This window comes from Abramis brama (assembly GCF_963993115.1).
Source record: "Abramis brama genome assembly, chromosome: 9".
In the NCBI taxonomy this organism is placed as follows: domain Eukaryota; kingdom Metazoa; phylum Chordata; class Actinopteri; order Cypriniformes; family Leuciscidae; genus Abramis; species Abramis brama.
The window spans coordinates 32,989,474-33,010,908 of record NC_139971.1 but is presented as its reverse complement, the minus strand read 5'-3'; the positions used below and the strand labels follow the sequence as shown (position 1 = coordinate 33,010,908).

Genomic DNA, 21,435 nt, shown 5'->3' with positions numbered 1-21,435 from the left:
TACAATGTAATAATAAATGTGTAATTATACCTTTATTACAGTATAATAATACATTGTGTTATTATACATTTATTACAGTGTAATAATACATTGTGTTATTATACCTTTATTACAGTGTAATAATACATTGTGTTATTATTAGGGCTGTCAGTTAAACGCGTTATTAACGGCGTTAACGCAAACCCATTTTAACGGCGTCAATTTTTTTATCGCGCGATTAACGCCTAGCAAACTTTGTAGTTTTTTTTTTTTTTTTTTTTTGACATGCTTTTGCAACAACTAGTAACGTTAGTACAACACCACCGGATCTAGCTAGACCGGAAACAAAACAACAGGCACGCCGCACACACTTGTTTGGGCTTGCGAGCCGGCCAAAGAGTGGACGAGAAGCCGCGTCTATGGACAACTTGTATCGCACATCGGACGCGTACTTTCTCAGTTTATGGCCAGCAATAAAAGGTGTGTGTACACTCATAGAGAATAATGTGTTCGAATTTTAAATACGAGGCGCTGCGCTTCGCTTCTCGTCCAGTGTGCGACCCCCTTTAACATTATGTTTTGAGTGGATGAATGATGAGCGCGAGACGCCGAAATGGATGCCAATAAGATTCTGAATGGAAAGTTTAATTTTAAAAAAGTGGCCAAAATGTTTCAGTTGACAAGACCAAAGTGATCTGTGTGTTTTGTCATTGTGAACTGAGCTATCATTGCAGCACGTCCAGTCTGAAATGGCCTAACGTTACTACTTGATGGCCAAGCACACTGATTCGCTGATGCGAATTCTCCACCCCCTCGTCAATATTAGGACCTCGTCAGTATTTCTTTCACCCTTTTATTTATGGACAGTGTTACACTGTGTGAGAGATTATTTGCTCCAAGTGAGAATGTTAGTGTGAAATTGAACACTACAGTATGCCAATGTTGATTTCAAAAAGAAACATTTGCTCAAAGCAAGCCGATCCACTTTTCCATGTTGATAAGAGCATTAAAATGAGAAAAAATAATGGGACAAAAAGAAATCAAGAGACATTTAGAATAGATAAAAATGTGCGATTAATTGCGATTAATCGCGAGTTAACTATGACATTAATGCGATTAATCGCGATTAAATATTTTAATCGTTTGACAGCACTAGTTATTATACCTTTATTACAATTTAATAATACATTGTGAAATTATAACTTTATTACAATGTAATAATAAATGTGTAATTATACCTTTATTACAGTGTAATAATACATTGTGTTATTATACCTTTATTACAGTGTAATAATACATTTTGAAATTATAACTTTATTACAATGTAATAATAAATGTGTAATTCTACCTTTATTACAGTATAATAATACATTGTGAAATTCTACCTTTATTACAATGTAATAATAAATGTGTATGTATACATTTATTGCAGTATAATAATACATTGTGTTATTATAAATTTATTACAATGTAATAATACATTGTGTTATTATACCTTTATTACAATGTAATAATAAATGTGTATGTATACATTTATTGCAGTATAATAATACATTGTGTTATTATAAATTTATTACAATGTAATAATACATTGTGTTATTATACATTTATTACAATGTAATAATAAATTGTTATTATACCTTTTTACAATGTAATAATACATTGTGTTATTATACCTTTTATGACAATGTAATACATTGTGACATTATACCTTTATTACAGTGTAATAATACATTTTGAAATTATAACTTTATTACAATGTAATAATAAATGTGTAATTCTACCTTTATTACAGTGTAATAATACATTGTGAAATTATATCTTTATTACAATGTAATAATAAATGTGTATGTATACATTTATTGCAGTATAATAATACATTGTGTTATTATAAATTTATTACAATGTAATAATACATTGTGTTATTATACCTTTTTACAATGTAATAATACATTGTGCTATAATACCTTTTATGACAATGTAATACATTGTGACATTATACCTTTATTACAGTGTAATAATACATTGTGAAATTATATCTTTATTACAATGTTATAATAAATTATAATATTAACTGCTAGAGCGCTGATTTATCCAGTAATGAAACAAGTAAAGTCTTTATGAATCAATGATTCAAAACGATTTTAAAAATAATCTGTTATACACACATCTTACATGGGTGTTCAAGCATATTCTACCCTTTCTGAGAGGGTATTCTCCACTGCTGGAGATTATACAATAAGCTATAGGAGAGGTCCCAAATTATTCTAGAGAATGCAGAAATTTTTATTTTCCTTCAGAAAAACTAATATTTTTTTGCAAAAATTGCTTAACAATGTTGAATTTGTTGACATTACCAGTCTGTTAAACTCATTTGACAAGTATAAGAAATAAACACAAAAAGGATTGTGGATTTTTCCCTTACTACTATTTTTTTTATTTTTTTTTATTATTTTTTATTGAATGGGAACCGGAACTGGAACCGGAATCGTTTGGCGGAACCGGAATCGGAAAATTTCTTACGATTCCCAACCCTACTCATACCTCCCCCGAAATTAACTCTGTACTTCATCTATCCTACATTTAACCCTCTGGGGACTAAGCCCTTTTTGGTCCGTTTTCTCTATTTTTACATTTGGGCTTATAAACCATATGTAATGGAGATGGAACACCATGTGTTTGGTATCTATGGATTCAGAAGACCCTAAGCTAACATAAGAATGCATGTAATGTGTTTATAAAGGAAGTATGAGTAAAAAATGTACAATAAACTAGAGAATTTCAAAAACGAAAATTTTATTTTAGTCATTTATTACTGAAAATCACACCTCACACAACAATAGTGAACAGTTTTTGTATAAAAAATATATTTTTCAAACCCTTTGCTAGACAGATATTTGTAATTGTTCAATCAAAAGTGTAAAGAACAATGAAATAATGAACTTTATATACAGCGTTTTTTCAAGCTGTTTTTTTTCAAGCTGTCAGCTTCGAATTTCTCCTCGTCACTTTCCAGTAATTGTTCCAGAGCTTGTTCTGAGGTAAATCTTTTACTGCTTGTCATCATACAAGTGCTAACAATAAAACAATAAAATAATAATGTTATAATTGCTAATATGCTATAAATATTAAATATTGCTAATATATATAAATATTATAATTGTTCTGTCTCTCTCATATAAATCTCTGTGTGTAATACGCTGCTCCGTTCGCTCTCTGTCTCCTTCTCCACTCGACGCGGCTGTTTGCATCATATCACTTACTATAGTACCACCCTTTGCAAGGCTACAGAGTCCTCTGATTAGCTAGAATAAGTCATGGTAAACTTCTGATTGGGTAAGAAAAATATTCCTCCCAGCGGCAATTTTTCCATTGGTCTTTGCGTGTGGAATATTCCTAACAACATCGATTTCATTGGCCTTATACTCAGTGGTATTACGCAACAAGGAAGTGTGTATACCATATACCATTGTTTTCAGCGGAATCTGAGGAAGACGGCAAAAAAGACCGCATCTCTCTATCATTAATAGTTTTTAAGATAATTACACATTTGTAAAAGGATGCCATTTTGGGCGGTACCGCCCAATCCGTCCCGAGAGGGTTAAAGAAGAAATTATGATTGGCAGTGAAAATTGAGGTATGAACCTCCGCTCTGGAACTCTCAGGAACCTGATGATCAGGTCGTGCTTTCCAGAGACTTACCTTCAACTGCATCGTGATGTGCGGCAACAGCGGCAACATACACTTTCAGGGTGGAGGGAGACAGTCTTTGCTCCAACCCTTCTTGCAGTGATCTGATCGGGCATTTCGTGGGTTCTTCACGTCGGGAAGAACACCAGTTGACGAAGAGGTTCCACTTCAACGCATAGGCATGTCTCGTGGACGATGCTCTAGTGGAAGTGATGGTAGCCACCACCGCTGGTGGTAGGGTACTCAAACCTGCCTCGTCCCATCCAGGAGCCACTCGGGGAGGTCCCAAAGATCAGGACGAGGGTGCCATAGGGTGCCCCGTCCTTGAGAAAGGAGGTCCTTCTTCAGAGGGATTGGCCAGGGAGGTGCTGTCGCGAGGAGTACTAGTTCTGGGAACCAGGTCCAGTTGTGCAAATACAGGGCAACCAAAATCCCTGATCTTGTGCAAGAAGGCTCACTGGGGGAAACGCATACCTGCGGAGGCCCCGCGGCCAGTTGTGCGCCAGTGCATCTGTGCTGAGCGTGCCCTCGGTCAGGGAATAAAACAGGTCGCAATGGGACGAGTCGTGGGAAAAAACAGGTCTACCTGTGCGTCCCCGAACTGATCCCAAATCAGCTGAACCGTCTGGGGATGGAGTCTCCATTCTCCAGGGAAAGGCTGAACCCGTGAGAGCTCGTCGGTTGCACAGTTCAGGTCTCCTGGAATGTAAATGGCTTGAAGCGACCTCAGATGCTTTTGACTCCATATTAGGAGGTGGTGGGCGAGTTGCGACATACGGCAGGAGTATTGTACTGTCGCAGTATTGTCTGATTGGACTAGTACGTGCTGGTTCTTGAGCAACGCACGGAAGCGGTGCAGAGCCAGACATACTGCCAGCAACTCAAGGCAATTGACATGCCAAAGGCGCTGGGGTCCTGTCCGGGAGCCCGCAGCAGCATGTCCATTGCACATGGCGCCCCAGCCCGTGGTGGAGGCATCTGTTGAGACAACAACATGCCTGGAAACTCGTTCTAAGGACACTCAAGCACGTAAAAAACTGAGGTTCGACCACAGGGGTGAAGGTCTGGCGGCAGGCTGGAGCCACTGGGACTTGGAGCGTACCGTTTTGCCATGCCCACCTCGAGACTCGATCGCGAAGCCAGTGCTGAAGCGGTCTCATATGAAGCAATCCGAGCAGCGTTGCTGCGGCTGCGGATGCCATATGCCCCAGGAGCCTCTGAAATAGTTTCAGTGGAACCGTACTCTTGGCCTCGTTAATTGACGGAGGCAAGTCATCAGTGACTGCGCGCTCGCTTGTAAGCTGCGCGCACATGGCGACTGAGTCGATTTTTATACCGAGAAAAGAGATCCTCTGCACGGGGCAAAGTTTGCTCTTCTTCCAGTTGACCCGAAGGCCCAGACGAGCTAGGTGCCGGAGCACTAGATCCCTGTGTTCGCAAACCTGGTCTCGAGAGTGAGCTAGGATCAGCCAGTCGTCGAGATAGTTCAGGATGCGAACCCCGTGTTCCCGTAGAGGAACAAGGGCTGCCTCGATGACCTTCGTGAAGACGCAAGGAGACAGGGCGTTTGGCCGTGGCATCCTGAACGGCAGTCTGTGAAGGGAGTGGTTCAGGACGCGGAGGTCCAGGATTGGCCATAACCCACCGAATTTCTTGGGGACAATGAAGTAGGGGCTGTAAAGCCCGGACCTCATTTCGGCTGGAGGGACAGTCTCGATCGCACCCTTCGCCAGTAGGGTGACAACCTCCGCTCTCATGATAGGGGCATTGCCACCGACCATAGTGAAGTGGGGAGGAGTCCGTGCGAACTGAATCGCATAGCCAAACCTGATGGTTGGGCGACCCAGCGGAACAGGTTGGGAGCTCTAGTGCTGAAGTGCTGAAAGACGACTTTAATAACAGTACCTGTGTGGTAAAACACATAAACAAACAGGCACTGATATCAGCAACCATTTTTGCTCTTTCGCCTCTCATCTCTAGTGACAATGCAGGAAAGAGCGAGTGCACACACACATACATTACAACACACATACATTCGATGCAATAATAGTAGGGCTGTAGTACTCGAGTCCGGTCTTGGACTCGAGTCCGGACTCGAGACCGCTTTTCTATTGTCTCGGACTTGTCTCGGACTCGCTGGTATTCGGACTCGGACTTGTCTCGGTCTCGGCCACTGGTCTTGCCAAATATGGCTTTTGGTCTCGACCGAGTCCAGGTGTCTTTCTTTATTATGTTCCCAGTAATCACACATACGTCGCCGCGATATTAAAACAAAATATTATTGGAGGGAAAGTGAAACACTGGCCACCTAATAACTATGGGCATTTCGGCTCTTTTTCGTGAGCCTGCTCGTTTCACTCAGCTCACTGAAAAGAGCCGGCTCTTTTGACTCACAAACGGCTCTTTAAAAAATTAATGTTTAAATAAACTCGCTGAAAGTCCACCACTAGTGCAACGTGAATATTTACATTTTTAATTGTCCATAACACCCCGAAAACTAGCCTGCTTGCCTTGCACATCTAATTAATGGGCAAAGTTTTCCGACTTTTTTTCTTACCTTTCTTTCTTTGCCTATTCCACGAGTGGTAGGCTCCAATGATTGGCTGTTTTAAAATATAGCTAATATCGAAACAAAATAACCCAGCTCATAACTTGCAGGTTTGCTTAGTGGCAAACTTTTTCATTTGATTGCTTCAGCCGCCACCCGAATTTAATTAAAATATTATTTTTCGTCACGTCATCCGCCCGATCCGCGGTTTATCCGCATCTCTTGTGTGTGTGTGTGTGAGTTGGCTCGGCCCTCCCTCATGCAGCTTAATTGGTTGACATCGCGTGTATGATTGACAGGAACAGAATGTAAGGCTGATCAGACAGTCGAAACGAATGTGTGTGCTCCTTTAGGCCTATATAATTATTGTTATTTTTTTGTTGTTGTTCTTTGAATTAGTCAATTATTTTAGATACAATTAAAATTATTCATTATTTCATTATTACATAATGATTTAATTGCTATAGGCTAGCCTATATTTTTTTAGCAGACTTTTTTTTTTTTCCTGTCCTGGACTCGGTCTTGACTCGGACTCGAACCTTTTTGGACTCGGTCTTGACTCGGACTCGAACCTCTTTGGACTCGGTCTTGACTTGGACTCGACTAGTCCTGGTCTTGGACTTGTCTTGGACTCGACAAAGGTGGTCTTGACTACAGCCCTAAATAATAGTAATAGTATAACTAATAATATTAGTAATAACAACAATAATAATAATCATCATCATTATTATTATTATAATTAATTCACCAACATGTCCTTCTTATATAAAAATAATTCAAAACAGTATTACAGTGTTTCTTAGATACCAATTAACATACCTGTGTGGTAAAACACATAAACAAACAGGCACTGATATCAGCAACTCTTTTTGCTCTTTTGCCTGTTAACCACAAAATACATGTTGTTAAATACACCAGGTAGTCAACCACAGAACACACGATACACTGTACATTATATTGGATATATATAGCAAGTGTACCCATAAAACATACATTATATATACACACACACATTCACATACCCATCTATTTATTATCTATCAATTTACTTTTATCTATATATATATGAAGAGTTCAGATGCAAAAGCCTCTAAGTGCCATCTGAAATTTTCTTCTAGAATGATCATTATCAAGCTTGTATATTTAAGTTCAGTAATTTCACTGGCGATGAAAATAACCTATTAATTGTCATTTAAGTCACGTCATATTTCTGTGATGCAAAGCATATATATATATCCAGATTTTATATCCAGATGTAAATATATATATATATGTATATATATGTGTGTGTGTGTGTGTGTGTGTGTATTTACATTTGAGCCCCTGCCCCTGCGGAACTCTATGCACGTCCCTGCTGCTGACCGACAGAAACGTGTGCTCCACTTTTCTCATGTTGGACACACTCATTTTTTTCAGCACTGACGCTACTCCCTCTGGCAGCCGCAGCTCACCGCGGGACATTGGTGCTCACCGTGGGACACGCTGCTCCGGTTCACACAGGTGCTATCCGGCGAAGCACAAGTTGTGGGAGACGAGCAGGAGTAGCAGGGTGTCGTAACGGAGCTCAAGCTGTCACTCGGGGGTTGTGCATCTTAAAAGCAGCAGGACCGGCCAGTGGAGGCAAAGTCAGGACTGGAGATTTGTTCATTTCCCAGTGTGGCCTTTCAGTTGTAGTTAAAATTCTCGCCTGCGGTGTCTGGTTAGGTCGGGTCAGACCATTTTTATTCCCTTTTCCAGTCACCATGAGCGTGGGTGTCTGGCCAGTGGGCTTCACAAACTCTCGGTGGATAGACGGCAGGTGCACACGGTGATGCTGTCTGATGGTCATTTGGTTAGGTGTAGTCAGATCATCTTTATGCCCGTTTCCAATCGCCAAGAGTGTTGTGTGCGTGGGTGTCTGGCCAGTGAACTCCACAGACTCTCGTCGAGTTGACGGTATCTCATTCTGCACACAGTGGTACTGACTGATGGTTGATGATGCCGGTAACGGGCGAACGATACGGGATGACCTTAAATAAGGTAGAAACATTTTCAAGACAAAATTTGCTGTTCTCTGTGAAATCCTTCTTTATAGCAGTCAATGTTCTCTCTCATGAGCTAGTAATGAGCACAGTAATATTCACTGGAATAGATAGTCAAGCACATTGTGACGTCATAGCATACGTTGCTCTTTGGTATTTGGGTTTAAAAAATGCTAATCCATAAACAAGTAGCCTAACATTTCTTGTATATAAATGGGTGTATATAAATCATCTTTATTTATCTAATTCACTAAAGTAATATTTTTAGTCATTATTTTTTAAGTTTGATTTATGTGTTAATCTAACTAATTATAGAAAAATACCCATTTTGGACATAACTTTTATTACTTATTTTTAAATAAATGTGTTTAATAAATTTTTATTTTTTTAAACTATAACTGTTTATATGCCCCATTTTGAAAATGGGGTTGCAAAAACGGCAAACCTCTTATAAGTGGTGGATTTACTTCCTTCTTAACTTATTGAGGAGTTGATTAAATTTGCTAACATTTGCTATTATTGTGTAATCAATAATAAATATAGCTGCGAGCAGCGATTGCGGGCCCAAGCCGGTGGCACCGCCACCCTGGTGCCTTTAGTTACACTAAAGCCACCGGGGTGGCGGTATCACCGGCTTGGGCCCTCCATCGCTGCTCGCAGCTATATTTATATAAATATATATATATATATATATGTATATATGTATATATGCCAGTTGGTGGCGCTATAACTTTGACTCCCAATAGTTACATCCATCTGATCGGCCTCTTACCACGAACACACTGCTGAAGTTTCATCAAGATCAGTTAACGTATGCAGAAGTTATATTACTTCGTGTTTCTCTTTTCTCGCCATTGTTTCCTCGCCACGGCCAAACCGTTCGAGATATCAAAAATCCGTCCGGAATTTATCATCCTCAATGTCTTGACTTCATGCTGACCGAGTTTGGAGGCGATTGGATGAATTCTCTAGGATGAGTACATCAAATTCCACAGCATGCGTTTTTCAAACAACCCATAATAGCCGACTTCCTGTTGGGCGGAGCTAATAACTTAGAGTGCGGAAGTTGTTCGGCCCGATGAGATCTATATGTGTACCGAGTTTCATATTAATTCATGCAAGCGTGTTTGATATATGGACCAAGTTTTTAGACCGTGTCCAAGGGGGCGCTGTTGAGCCCCCCTGCCACGCCCGGGTACCAGCTTCAGCCCGGCCCTGATGACCGTGGGTTCTGACCTGTGTGGAAAGTTTCAAGAGTTTTTGAGCACGTTAAGGGCCCCAAAAGCCCCTGAAACCTTGAAGAACAAAGATTAAATGGAATAGACAAATCCATCCAAAAAGTGACACACTTCCTGTTGCCAGTTGGTGGCGCTATAACTTTGACTCACAAAGGTCACATCCATGTGATCGGCCTCTTACAACGAACACACTGCTGAAGTTTCATCAAGATCAGTTAATGTATGCAGAAGCTATAACACACTTCCTGTGTCCCATTATTCGCCATAAATTCGTTTCCTCGCCACGGCCAAACCGTTCGAGATATCAAAAATCTGTTTGCAAGAATTCATCCTCAATGTCTTGACTTCATTCACACCGAGTTTGGCGGCGATCGGATGAATTCCCTAGGAGGAGTATTTCACATTCCATTGTATGCGTTTTCCAAACAACGTATAATAACCGACTTCCTGTTGGGCTTTTGTAAAACTTAGAGCACGAAAGTTGTGCGGCCCGATGAGATCTATATGTTTACTGAGTTTCATATTATTACATGCAAGCGTGTTTGATATATGGACCAAGATTTCGGACCCCATTCCAGGGGGCGCTGTCGAGCCCCCCTGCCACGCCCGGGTACCAGCTTCAGTCCGGCCCTGATGGCCGCGGGTTCTGACCTGTGTGCAAAGTTTCAAGAGTTTTTGAATTCATTTGTCATTAATCGAGAGTTACAATCAAGAAGCTGTAGAAAGTTATTTTTTAATCTTATGCCGTTGACCTTATGAAAGTCACTAACATGCATTCATTAATACAATCTGAGCATTTCTGGATTTTCCACTTGCAAGCTTGTATGTTTGTTCTCAACATACATTCCAGGAATTGTTTTAGACTATACCAGTAACATTAACAGTTAATCCACATTATCCTTGAACATTCCTCAAAGTAATTACAAACTAAAGAGACCATATCAATAACAGTAACACGCAACAATGTAAAATAAGGAAATCAAGAACACTTCTGACAGCCAACGTTCTTCTCTTCAGATCTCTTCAGGTTTGACCTCAGGCAAAATAGTGAGAGGGAAATGGCCCTCTGTAGAAGAATGGAAAGACCATCTCAGTGAAATTGTGTGTGATAGACAGTCTCACAGAGGCGATCTGAGAATGACAGATGTCCTGCACTCATGTACAGTTTCACCCTCACTATCGCAGGTTTCTCAAATCCAAGTAGTGGGACGTGCGACTCCAGAGGATCTGTGACACTAAGATTTTCCCCTTCGTGTCCGATACACCAGACTCCATTGGGCAAGCTGTTGGTTCCTTTTCTTTGAACAGACTCTGTGGCGACACCTACCATCCAGGATGTTGTCCTCCACGTCAACGTCCCATGTGTGTGTCCCTGTGGAAGAGCCCACAGAGCCCAGCACACAGGGACAATGATCAAATCTCTCCAGGTTATTGGGAATCTCCTCATAATTTATCTCGCATTGATGCCACACACTCATCAGATCAGCAGATACTATGAGGTCAAAGTTGGCTGTGTTAGGGTCCAGAACCACAGGACCTATCGACAGAGAGAGAGAGAGAAAGAAACAGAAATTACATGGATTGAAATGAAAGGTTGTATTTTGTGCATTAACTAGTGTTTGAATTGTTACATGGATTGACTCACTGTATCTGATAGATCATCTGACTTCCCTCCAAACATTGAGATTAAAGTTGCCTAGATCGTCTGACTTCCCTCCAAACATTGAGATTAAAGTTGCCTAGATTGTCTGACTTCCCTCCAAACATTGAGATTAAAGTTGCCTACATACTTGGCACAGTCAATAAGGTCTCCTGGAGTCATCTCTGGATCCTGGAATTCGCACTGGAGACTAAACATTCAGCGGCGCCGGCGAGCACTGATTCGATCGATTTGAAATTTTCATCGTATCCTTGTTTTCTTAACAAGGGAGTTTTCGGGTTTCTGACTTGAACAATGTATTATTTTTTTCAGATAAATGTTTTTGTAAAAAAAAAGTCACAGGAAGTGGAATTAAAATTTGCCTTGATAAACTAGTTTGTTTGCAACCTGAGATTCTGGGGCTGTTTTTTTTTTGTTTTGTGGCACAAAATAGACTTGTGTATTTGAACTTGCACATTTTGTACAACAACAATGATGGTTAAACTGTTGTAAGGATGTTGTATAATGTATGGGTGCTTGGCCTATGCTACATACCTTCACTAATATCTGAATACTGCACTCAAAGTAAAATAAATAATGTGGTGTCAAAAAAAGCCTTGCTGAATCAATTCATAATGAGATTGTCGATAGTTCATATTCCAGGTAATTAGAAATTAGAAATATTATTCTTTATGTGCTCGACACTGCTGCCCAGTGGAAGTACTAGGAACTGTTACAGTCTTCAAACAAACTAACTGGAAAAAAATATTCAATTTACTTTATTGTTCAAGATTTACACAAGATGACAGAACCGAGAACATCAAACATCCCAATTTAGTCCATAAGTAAAATAAATCTCCTTCAAAACAACACTAGGAAGCAGCTAATAATGTTATTTTCTCTGATAAAACTATTAACATTCAGTCCAATCTCTATAAATCTGTGAGAATATTGCAGAAGTTAACATTTTTAAAGCTAGATTAGTAGATCTTGATAAACTGGATTAAATCATCATAAACTGCCACACAAATGTATATGTATATACTGTAAATAGATGTAGAAAGTTTGAACTATACATTATCATATCTTATATAATACAAGTGACTTCCCTAAGCCCACAAATTCACAGTCTCTCTCATACACCCAAAAGTGCAAGATGAAAAGTCTAGGATTTCAAACTGAAAAATTAAATGAAATTAAAAGGTAACCAACCTCCACTGAAAGTGTCATTGATGCCCTATAAAATAAAGGTTTCATTTGCAACCTATTAAGCTTCAGAAGAAAACAAGCAAATTAGTTCATTCTCAAATGTTAATCCATTTGAACGATCCAATTATTTTTCATGATGAATGTAATATAACAGAGTCATGCCCAATAATTAACATTTGGTCCAACTTACACAGATAAAGAGTTCATGTCAAATGGATCACTCTAATTATCGTTAAACCTTAGATTATAAATGCACATCAACATTACTAAATCATGTTTGACTGAATTATAGTGTCAACAATACTATTAAACTGTTGAACATGCTGATTCTGTGATGTTTTTTCAGGTATTACAAGGCCTTTACGGAACAAACGTGATTAAGTGCAATTACTTCACAAACAAGATAAAACGGCAAGTGCAACGAGGGAATTATGTTTTACAGCTACATGTTGTCTAGAATTTACCAACATGCATCCACAGTCTGTCAATTGACTAGGTGTAAAAATATGACCAAAAGTCAAATAATCAGCAATTATTGCCTCCAGTGAATGACACTATATAGTGCAACAAATACCCAGTCACCCTATAAAATAAGTATTTAAAGAAGGTCATCTGTTATGGGGAGACAGTGAGTTTGACGGTGGCACAGTGCTTCATTTTAAGGTCTGTGTGGGTGCCCAGCTTCATCTGCAAGATTGAGAATGTACCCAGCTATATCTTCCTCCGTGGGAGCATCTGACATGACCCATGATTCATTAGCGGCAGTCACCTGAATCCGGCAGACGGGGCAGTTTCGGCTCTGACCGCTCCTATATTGAGGCATAGACACACAAAAGTCATGGCTGATTAAAATGAGTTGTGAATTCTGTCATTATTTATTGTCATAATGTTGTTCCAAACCAGTTTGTCTTTTTTCCCCTCCTTTTTCTGAAAATCCCCCATATAATAATAATAAAATGAATGAGGACTGAAGCTCTCAAACTTTATAAAAAAATAAAATAAAAAAAATTATAATATATATATATATATATATATATATATATATATATAAAAAATTGATTATTTTTGTAGTATATAGTCATCGATGAACTGGGCTGTTAAAAAGTCTTAAATTCAGTTTCATCAAATTTAAGGTTGTTAAAAGTCAAAACAGTAATCACAATAAAAAACAATTAACATGAAAATGGGAAAAACTAGATTTACGATGATAACTTAGGAAACACAGTTCGTGAAAATGGTCCATTCCTGATTTCATGACTTTAATGTGATGATAAACTTCAAAAAGTGGGGTCAAACCGTGGCACTGTTACTCGCTCTGGTGCTGTTTTAAAGCAGTTTGCAAACAATAAAAACCGCACATTTATGCCAGGTGATACTGTTGATGATTTATGATGCATTATAGTTGTGAGAGTGCATATTTTATCTGCCTCATCTTCTTAGTAAGCAGCTGGAAGTAGTAAAGCAAAGACATTTCAAAATTAGAGTCCAAATTTCAGGATTGTTTTTAATTAAAAGTCCCATATTATGCATAAAATCTTTTTCTCTGGTAATTATTGGCATTTTGGTTAAATAATAAACTGTATCTGTCATTTAATTCAAAATTTTTAGCTTCTCTCTAGGCTGCTCTGTCACAGGAAGGAAAGACTAAGAACAGTATTTGAAGTCACCATGAAAAAAAAAAGACAACTTTTTTTTTAATGGAATATTGCAGTATCTATTATAAATTATATATCCGTGCTCCAATATCAATTGACCTCTAATTCGTATGGATTGATATATTAGTATTACATGAACCAATATGTACATAAAGCAATATCAGGCATGTGATCGATCACCCCCCTACCCCCACCCCCAACCATTTTCAATACATATGTACAGTATACATTGAATAAAACATGTATTTTACACATGTTTTGCTGATCAGCAGTATTACTTCCTCATCGAATGTTCACCCCAGCCTGTTTAATTAAGTTTTGATTACTAAAACTTTCCTGATACCCAGGATCCAATTCACAAAGGCGGTCTAAATTATTCATTTGGAGCTTGAAAGCCCCAATCCCTGACCAGAATTCAGAATCAGATTTTTTCCTTTTTTGTTCCACGGACATAAAGGTTTGGAACAATATGAGGGTAAGTAATTCCTTATTTTGGTGAACTAATCGATTAATCAGTCACGATAATGAATCACAAATGATTCTTACCACTTGTCAATACACTTCTGACAGAAGCTATGTGCGCAGGGCAGAATAAGGTCTGCTTTCCCATCCATACAGATACAGCATTCTTCCTCATCAGTCAACTGTTTAACCCTGTTACAGAGCACAAATAGCATATTTTGTTGGGTGAGACAATGAGTCATCCACTATACATAATTACATCAGGTGCATGTTTGGCAAACAGTACCTGCCCATCCACATGCTGGCCTGGCAGGTGTCTTCTGATGACAGCGGTCCTGAGGATCCTTCTGCTGCCACCTCTAAACTCCAGACTTCAGCTGCTTGACTGGTGATGTCTTTGTAGAGCTGGATAAACTGGTACAGGTTCATAATACGGGAGGCCTCCACCATTCCATTCTCCTTGTTAATCTACAGGGACACAGAGAGAACAGCAACAATTGCCATCCCACCCAAGATAAACATCAACCACACAGAGCAAATGACTAATGTCTATAGCTTGACTTCATTGTAATCATATTAATACATTCCACTGATAAATGTATGGGTCTGTACATTGATCTCACTTTGGTGCACACTATTCTCACGGCAACCTTCCATAAAGCAGTTGAATCAGATCCAGGCTGCACTTCAAACAAAAGGTGTTTCTTTTGGCCAGAGGCTAGTTTAGCAGTTCTGTGGAAGAAAATTAAGTCATCTGTCAAACAGGATAATGTGTATATTTTCAAAATAAGTTTTAAAGTTATAATTAAGAACATTCTTACATCACTATATGCAAATTCAAAAAATAGAACTAGATTATATATTTTTTGTTATTTTTATCCGTTATTTTTCTTTAAAATAAACAAATAATAATTATTATTTAAATTATTTGTTTAACATAATTTGTATTGTTTTATATATTATTTAATATTATAATAATATTATGTTTTTTATGGGACGCCACATTCTTATCAAACTCCAGCAGATTATTGTGTCACTATAATAAAAAAATGTGCCTATTATTATTATAATATTAATATAATTTAGTTTTACATACTTTTAATAACACTTTCAATAGTATAACAATATTATGGCCACATTCTAATGCCACTATAATTAAAAAATATTTATTATCATTATAATATTATTATTATCATTATTTAAATTTATTATAATCTTTTTTGGTTTCCATATTATTTTCCATATTATAATAATATTATGTTTTTTATGGGATGCCATATTCTTATCAAACTGATTTATCCTAAAAGCCTCACTTACACATCATTGAGCTCCGCCACACGACCCAAGAACTCGTCATAGTTGAGGTAGCCACTGTCACGCACTAGCCCCACATGTTTGATCAGTTTCTCAGGCAGTCTGGTCATTGCCTGGCCAGAAAGATGCTGGCCCATCCTGGCTCCAGATGGAGGTCTGCTCTGTAACAACTCTAGACCTCATTCACTGCTGGTGTGGCCCTAGACAAGAGAGGATGCTGACATGACATGTTGCCCTGTAGTATGACATGCTGTACTTTAAACAATATTTTCTTACACATGCAATTTTATTACCTCATTTAAATTCACAGAAAACACTAAAATATCTGAACTTTTAAAAATTTATTTATTTTGTCACACCGAATAGATATTTAGGTGTAGTGAAACTTCACTAAAATGTGATTAAATTTGTTAAAAGAACTGGTGGCCAGTCATAGCATCTAAAATATAGACATTCCTTTATTCATGCACTGTGGAGTCCTGAAGTCTGAGACAACACTGAAAACTTGTTCAAACCTTTAAATAACATTTGAGGATTTGGGGGAAATAAATGTGTGATGATGTAGATATTTAATGTAATGTAGAAGAGAAAAAGGAAGCATTTTCATTAGTGCTCACAGGCATTTGGATCCCACCCACTAAATAGTTAAACCTAAAATATTTATGAAAATTAAGTTTATGCTTATTAGGCAGCGACTCATGAAGCAATATTAAAAGCATACGGCCAAAGAATTGTCACAAGTTGTTAATTGGGATCAGCGGTACATTTAGCAGACTTTGAAATAATCCCTGAAACATTCATTCATAACAAATGTGCAACAATGCTTTCGAATTTTCTTATCTGCCCAATTTTATGTAACGTTACCAAAAAACAAAACAAAACAAAACAAAACAAAAACGAAACAAAAACGAACTCTCTTTTAAAATAACTAAGTAGACGAGTGAACAATATAGGTTTATTTCGGAATGTGAAAAAGGCGGCTTAAATACCGAGGATGTTTGTATATCGAATATTACTACAAAAACAATCATCTGGCTAACTTACTAGTGTTAGCTTGCCTAGCCAAAACAATAACGTTGCATAAATCTATTAAAGCAAATACACCAAAAGTTAGTATTAGCTACAAATATACAAGAACTCATCGAGATGCAAATAAATGTGTACAAACCTGTTGACATTTGTTTTATCCAAGCAAATATTCGAGATATGACAAGCTGGATGATAGCAAGAAAACCTTTGACGCGGATTGATGACGTAACGACCAGACTCGATCGTAAAAAAACAAAAACATCGAACCTTGAAGCAGATAAACTAGCAAGTACAACTAAGGAATTTAAAGAGTAGGCTACACATTATTCTCATTTAGCCTATTAAGTTAATTAATGGTCAAATGTGATTAAAAAAAAATCAAGAACAAACTAGTAGGCTACATCAGTTCTTAATATTTGATTATATTTAAACAAAACGAAAAAAAAAACCCAAAACATTGTTTTTTCACCCCAAAAATGAAAATGCTGTTTCAAACCTTTCTTCTGTGGAACACGAGTAGAGAAAAATCAGAATAATGTGCAGGTTTTACATGCAGTGACAGTACTTTTTCTTTTTTTTTAAAAAACATGGGAATTTAAATTATCTAAAGAAGAAAATGAAATGTTTTGTGTTTTACCATGGAGCAATAAAAATAAAAATGAAATGAAATGAATACAAAGTACAGTGTTTTCTTAGGGAGAGTTTGGGTCTTGTTCCATTTGAAGGATGATGTTGTTAAATTTCCTATTGTTGTTGGTCTGTTCTGGCATCCAATGCCTGTCACTTATTCGTTTCCACATCTCTGTTTCAATAATCTGTTCTGGCCTCATTCTGATCCAAGATGGAATCCGTTGCCTTCTTTTGCTGAAAAAAGTATGGAGAATAGACCAGTAAGTATGCATAGCCTATGCATGTCTCTCTCATAATAGTAATTAAAAGTAAAAACGTACATTTTGATGTACCAAGCTGCACCTGCCGCTACCAACAAGAGCAGTAGCACAAGAGAAATTATGACAATTGTTTTGGGAGTTGCTAAAATATAAAAACGACAAAAGAGTGTGATCAAATGAATGTGTAAAGTGATTAAAAAGTTGTATAACTTTTAAAACCCAACCTCTGGATGCTCCGTGTGGTGTGGTGGTCTGGGACAGTGCAGGCTGACCTGTGGAAGTTAAAGTATGCTGAAAAAGAAAATGACTGGATGAATAAGAGGAAGTCGAGGGAGATGAAGTTGAGAACTTGGGTGAGGTTCTGGAAGATTCTGGAAGTTCTGAAAGAGACAGAGGGCTTGTTGATGCCTGGGAACTGTCACTGATGTCAGAAAGACTAAGTGTTATAAATGTTGTGGAGGAAGTGTTGAAAGCAAAGGAAATGGATGGGGTGGATGTGTAGGCAGGAGAAGAGGTTGACTTAATGGATGATGGATGGGTTGTTTCAGTGGAATAATGCTTGTTTGATGGTGTTCTTCCTCCTGTTGTAGGTTGAGGCCTGCTTGATGTTGTTTCAAATGATCCATCATGACCTGAGGTGCATTGAGAGAGACTTATTCTGATTATGTTGCACATTTGGGACCCTGGATCACAAAACTAGTCACAAGTAGCATGGGTATATTTGTGCCAATAGCCAAAAATACATTGTATGTGTCAAAATGATCGATTTTTCTTTTATGCCAAAAATCATTAGGATAGCCTATTAAGTAAAGAAAATGTTCCATGAAGATATTTTGTAAATTTATTATTTATATTTTTATATTTTTGTGAGTGAATGCAGCACAATCGCGAACATAAATGGACAACGTGAACATAAATGGATAACTTTAAAGGCGATTTTCTCAATGTTTTGATTTTTTTGCACCCTCAGATTCCAGATTTTCAATAGTTGTATCTCGGCCAAACATTGTCCTATTCTAACAAACCATACATCAATGGAAAGCTTATTTATTCAGCTTTCGGGTGATGTATACATCTCAATTTCAAAAAATGTACCCATGTGACTGGTTTTGTGGTCCAGGGTAACATTTTACTGACAAACTATGTTAGCAGATTTATTTACTGATTTTATTATCATTATATGTTTTTAACAAAATCCAAAGTCCAGACATATTATATAATTTTCTTTCAAATCACATTAAACATCATTGTTCCCTATTTCAAGACACTGATTATTATGATGAAAGCATTTTCAAAAACATATTACACATATAATTACCCGCTGGTTTAAAACAATAAACATCAAACTTTTTGCTGATGTCAGTTCTCCAAATAGAAACGCCTGAACTGTTTCGACCACATTTTTCATTTCTCTCAATTCGAGGAATAACTGCAATTCGCTCTTCAATCCAACCATACCTGTGTGAAAGAATGATATTGCATGCAATGATAAACATAAACTATAGAGTTCAAAAATGACTTCTAGTACTGGCAAAATACTACAAAATATGAGGACTTCAGATACTTTAGTTGTACTTTTTATTTTACTTGTAAATATTTTAAATATAAGAGAAGGAAAAAAAACATTAAACTTGGTTAAGGTTAAGATATTTATCTGACAAAATAATTTGGCAAAACAAGGCAATCTACAGCTACAGGTTTTGTTTTATTAGACAAAAAGAAAAAAATGAATAGAATATAAATGCATAGAAAACAAACAGCTCTCAGAAAAAAAGCATATACTGAACATAATCAGTTATTACTCTTTTTTTTCTCTCTTGTTTTTGCAAATGTTTATAATTTATTTGTATGACAGCCTGGCCAAAAATTATGTCTGCACAATATGTTGCATGTTTTTTTTTGTTATTTTTTTTGTTATCTCAAATAAAATAATTGACAACATGCAATATTGATGAAATATATATTTCACAAACTTTTGAATAAAGGGTGAAGGTGTAAATTTTCCTAGTCCGGGCATCACTTTTGGCCACTACTGTATAATTAATTAGACAGCATGTGACAACATACATAGTGATAAAGCAGGCTCATATTTTATTTCAATGAATATTATCTGGTATTGTACTTTAAAATATATAAAGCATCCATTTTTAAAATGTTATTTAGAAATAGGAATCATATTTCCTAAAAAACTCAATATCATATATCTACAGTAATATTTTAATTAACTATTAAATTACTATTTAAGTCCCACATTAAATAGTGCTTTACCTGCATGTCTGTAAGCCATTTCGGTTAGCTGTCTCCACTTCAGCTAGTTTTGCAATTCTCATTTTAATAGCCTCACATGCCTCACTGGCTGTGGTGGCATTAAAACTGTACGTGTTGGTCTTGCTTTGGACTAACAACACTCCAGAAATTCCATCATTTGTAGGAACTAAAAAAGAACCAACATTAAAATGCAAAAGTACAAATTCACAAACAATCAAAAGCAAAGCAGTGCATTTAAATCAACAGAAAAAGAAAGAGAGAAACTTACCAAGGATTTGACTCGCGTCTAGACAGGCTGTGCTTGTAAATAAGAAAAACAGTAGACAAAATGCTAACCAGACTCTTGCCATGACTGCAGAACATGCCACCAAAACTGCCCAAAAGCTTGAACACACTCAGTCTGTTGATGGTGCAGAAAGGGACCCATAAAAATAGAAAACAGGAGGTTGAGGATGATCTGTAAGATGACCTTCCCAAAGAGGGCATTTAAAGCTGGGTCAGAGGACAACTGAAAAACTTTTGCTTCCTGTGGTTGTGCACCAGTTATGTTAAATATCCTTAAACACATTCAATACATCATGCACATATAGACATTCTGAACAAGTTGGAAAAATATCCAACTTCCAAGCAGCACTTATAGAAAGTCTACTCTCAGGCACCTATAGGCATACCTTTATAAAAGTACTAAGCAACTAACTAACTACCTAAATGACATATTTATTTTATGTTTTTAAAGCTTTATTATAAATATTATATTGACATATTTTTTATAAAAAAAAAAAAAATCTGTTTAAATTCATTGTTGATGTCCTTGATGTTTTTTTATCCAAGTGAAAAATGTAGAAGCCTAATGTGTAGCATGAGTGACAGCCGAGGCAGGCCTGCTTCCTTCTTCAGAGCATCCTATCCAGTGTTGTCTGTGATTTTGAAGGCTAAATAAACAGAAAGGATCATTACCAAGTCACTTTCAAAGCAACCAGCCAAGTGCTATTGCAAGAAGCTGGGACTGAGAATCACAGGCTATGTTAGTCTATAGCGAAGACCTATCAGACAAAAATCTTCTCCTCCTATGAACCCACAGGAGAGATGTACAAAATGACAGGAAGTTATTCAAAGCATCCTGCCATTTTGCTGATTCACATCATTTATTATCTCATCTCTAAATTCCTGACTTAGAACATAAAAACATATTTCCCTGACTGTGCAGAGAGCACAGGAAATAAACCATGACAAAAGGTTTTGACTGGGACTTTCAATATTCTTCTTCTGACATTTGAAGAGGTTTGTGTTCTCTGCTCCTTTTATATCACTAGTTTGTAGTCACAAACAATCAGTTTTTGTTCAAATGGCAGAATCAAATTAAATTGTTGTTAGGCATTTAATGTTTATAGCAAAATCACAAACAAAGCTAACTAGGCCAGTGGAACTTGTCCTATTTGTGCTGCTTCACTCTGCTTGAATAATAGAGGGGGTTGAGTTTCCATGCCTAGTCT

At 37.3% G+C, this 21,435-nt stretch overlaps 2 protein-coding genes across 4 annotated transcripts; both read right to left on the bottom strand.

Annotated features, from left to right (window-relative positions):
• Nucleotides 1-11,878: 11,878 nt before the first annotated feature.
• rnf141 (ring finger protein 141) lies at nt 11,879-17,604 on the bottom strand. 2 transcript variants are annotated; one of them, XM_084123581.1, is made up of 6 exons: nt 17,468-17,604; nt 15,759-15,955; nt 15,065-15,173; nt 14,728-14,909; nt 14,526-14,633; nt 11,879-13,133 (listed from the first exon to the last, which is right to left on the bottom strand). In XM_084123581.1, exons 2-6 carry the CDS (start codon nt 15,890-15,892, stop codon nt 12,983-12,985), a joined length of 684 nt encoding a protein of 227 aa, XP_083979707.1. In that variant the 5' UTR covers nt 15,893-15,955; nt 17,468-17,604; the 3' UTR covers nt 11,879-12,982. The 2 variants fall into 2 exon arrangements, with proteins under 2 accessions (XP_083979707.1, XP_083979706.1); XM_084123580.1 differs by lacking the exon at nt 17,468-17,604 and adding an exon at nt 16,924-17,046.
• lyve1b (lymphatic vessel endothelial hyaluronic receptor 1b) lies at nt 16,196-20,377 on the bottom strand. Of its 2 annotated transcripts, none has more exons than XM_084123579.1 (6): nt 20,211-20,377; nt 19,943-20,108; nt 18,993-19,132; nt 17,899-18,306; nt 17,735-17,762; nt 16,196-17,648 (listed from the first exon to the last, which is right to left on the bottom strand). In XM_084123579.1, the coding sequence occupies exons 1-6, from the start codon at nt 20,290-20,292 to the stop codon at nt 17,477-17,479; spliced, it is 996 nt and encodes a 331-aa protein (XP_083979705.1). In that variant the 5' UTR covers nt 20,293-20,377; the 3' UTR covers nt 16,196-17,476. The 2 variants fall into 2 exon arrangements, with proteins under 2 accessions (XP_083979705.1, XP_083979704.1); XM_084123578.1 differs by having other exon boundaries at nt 17,735-17,816; nt 20,211-20,371.
• Nucleotides 20,378-21,435: the final 1,058 nt, after the last annotated feature.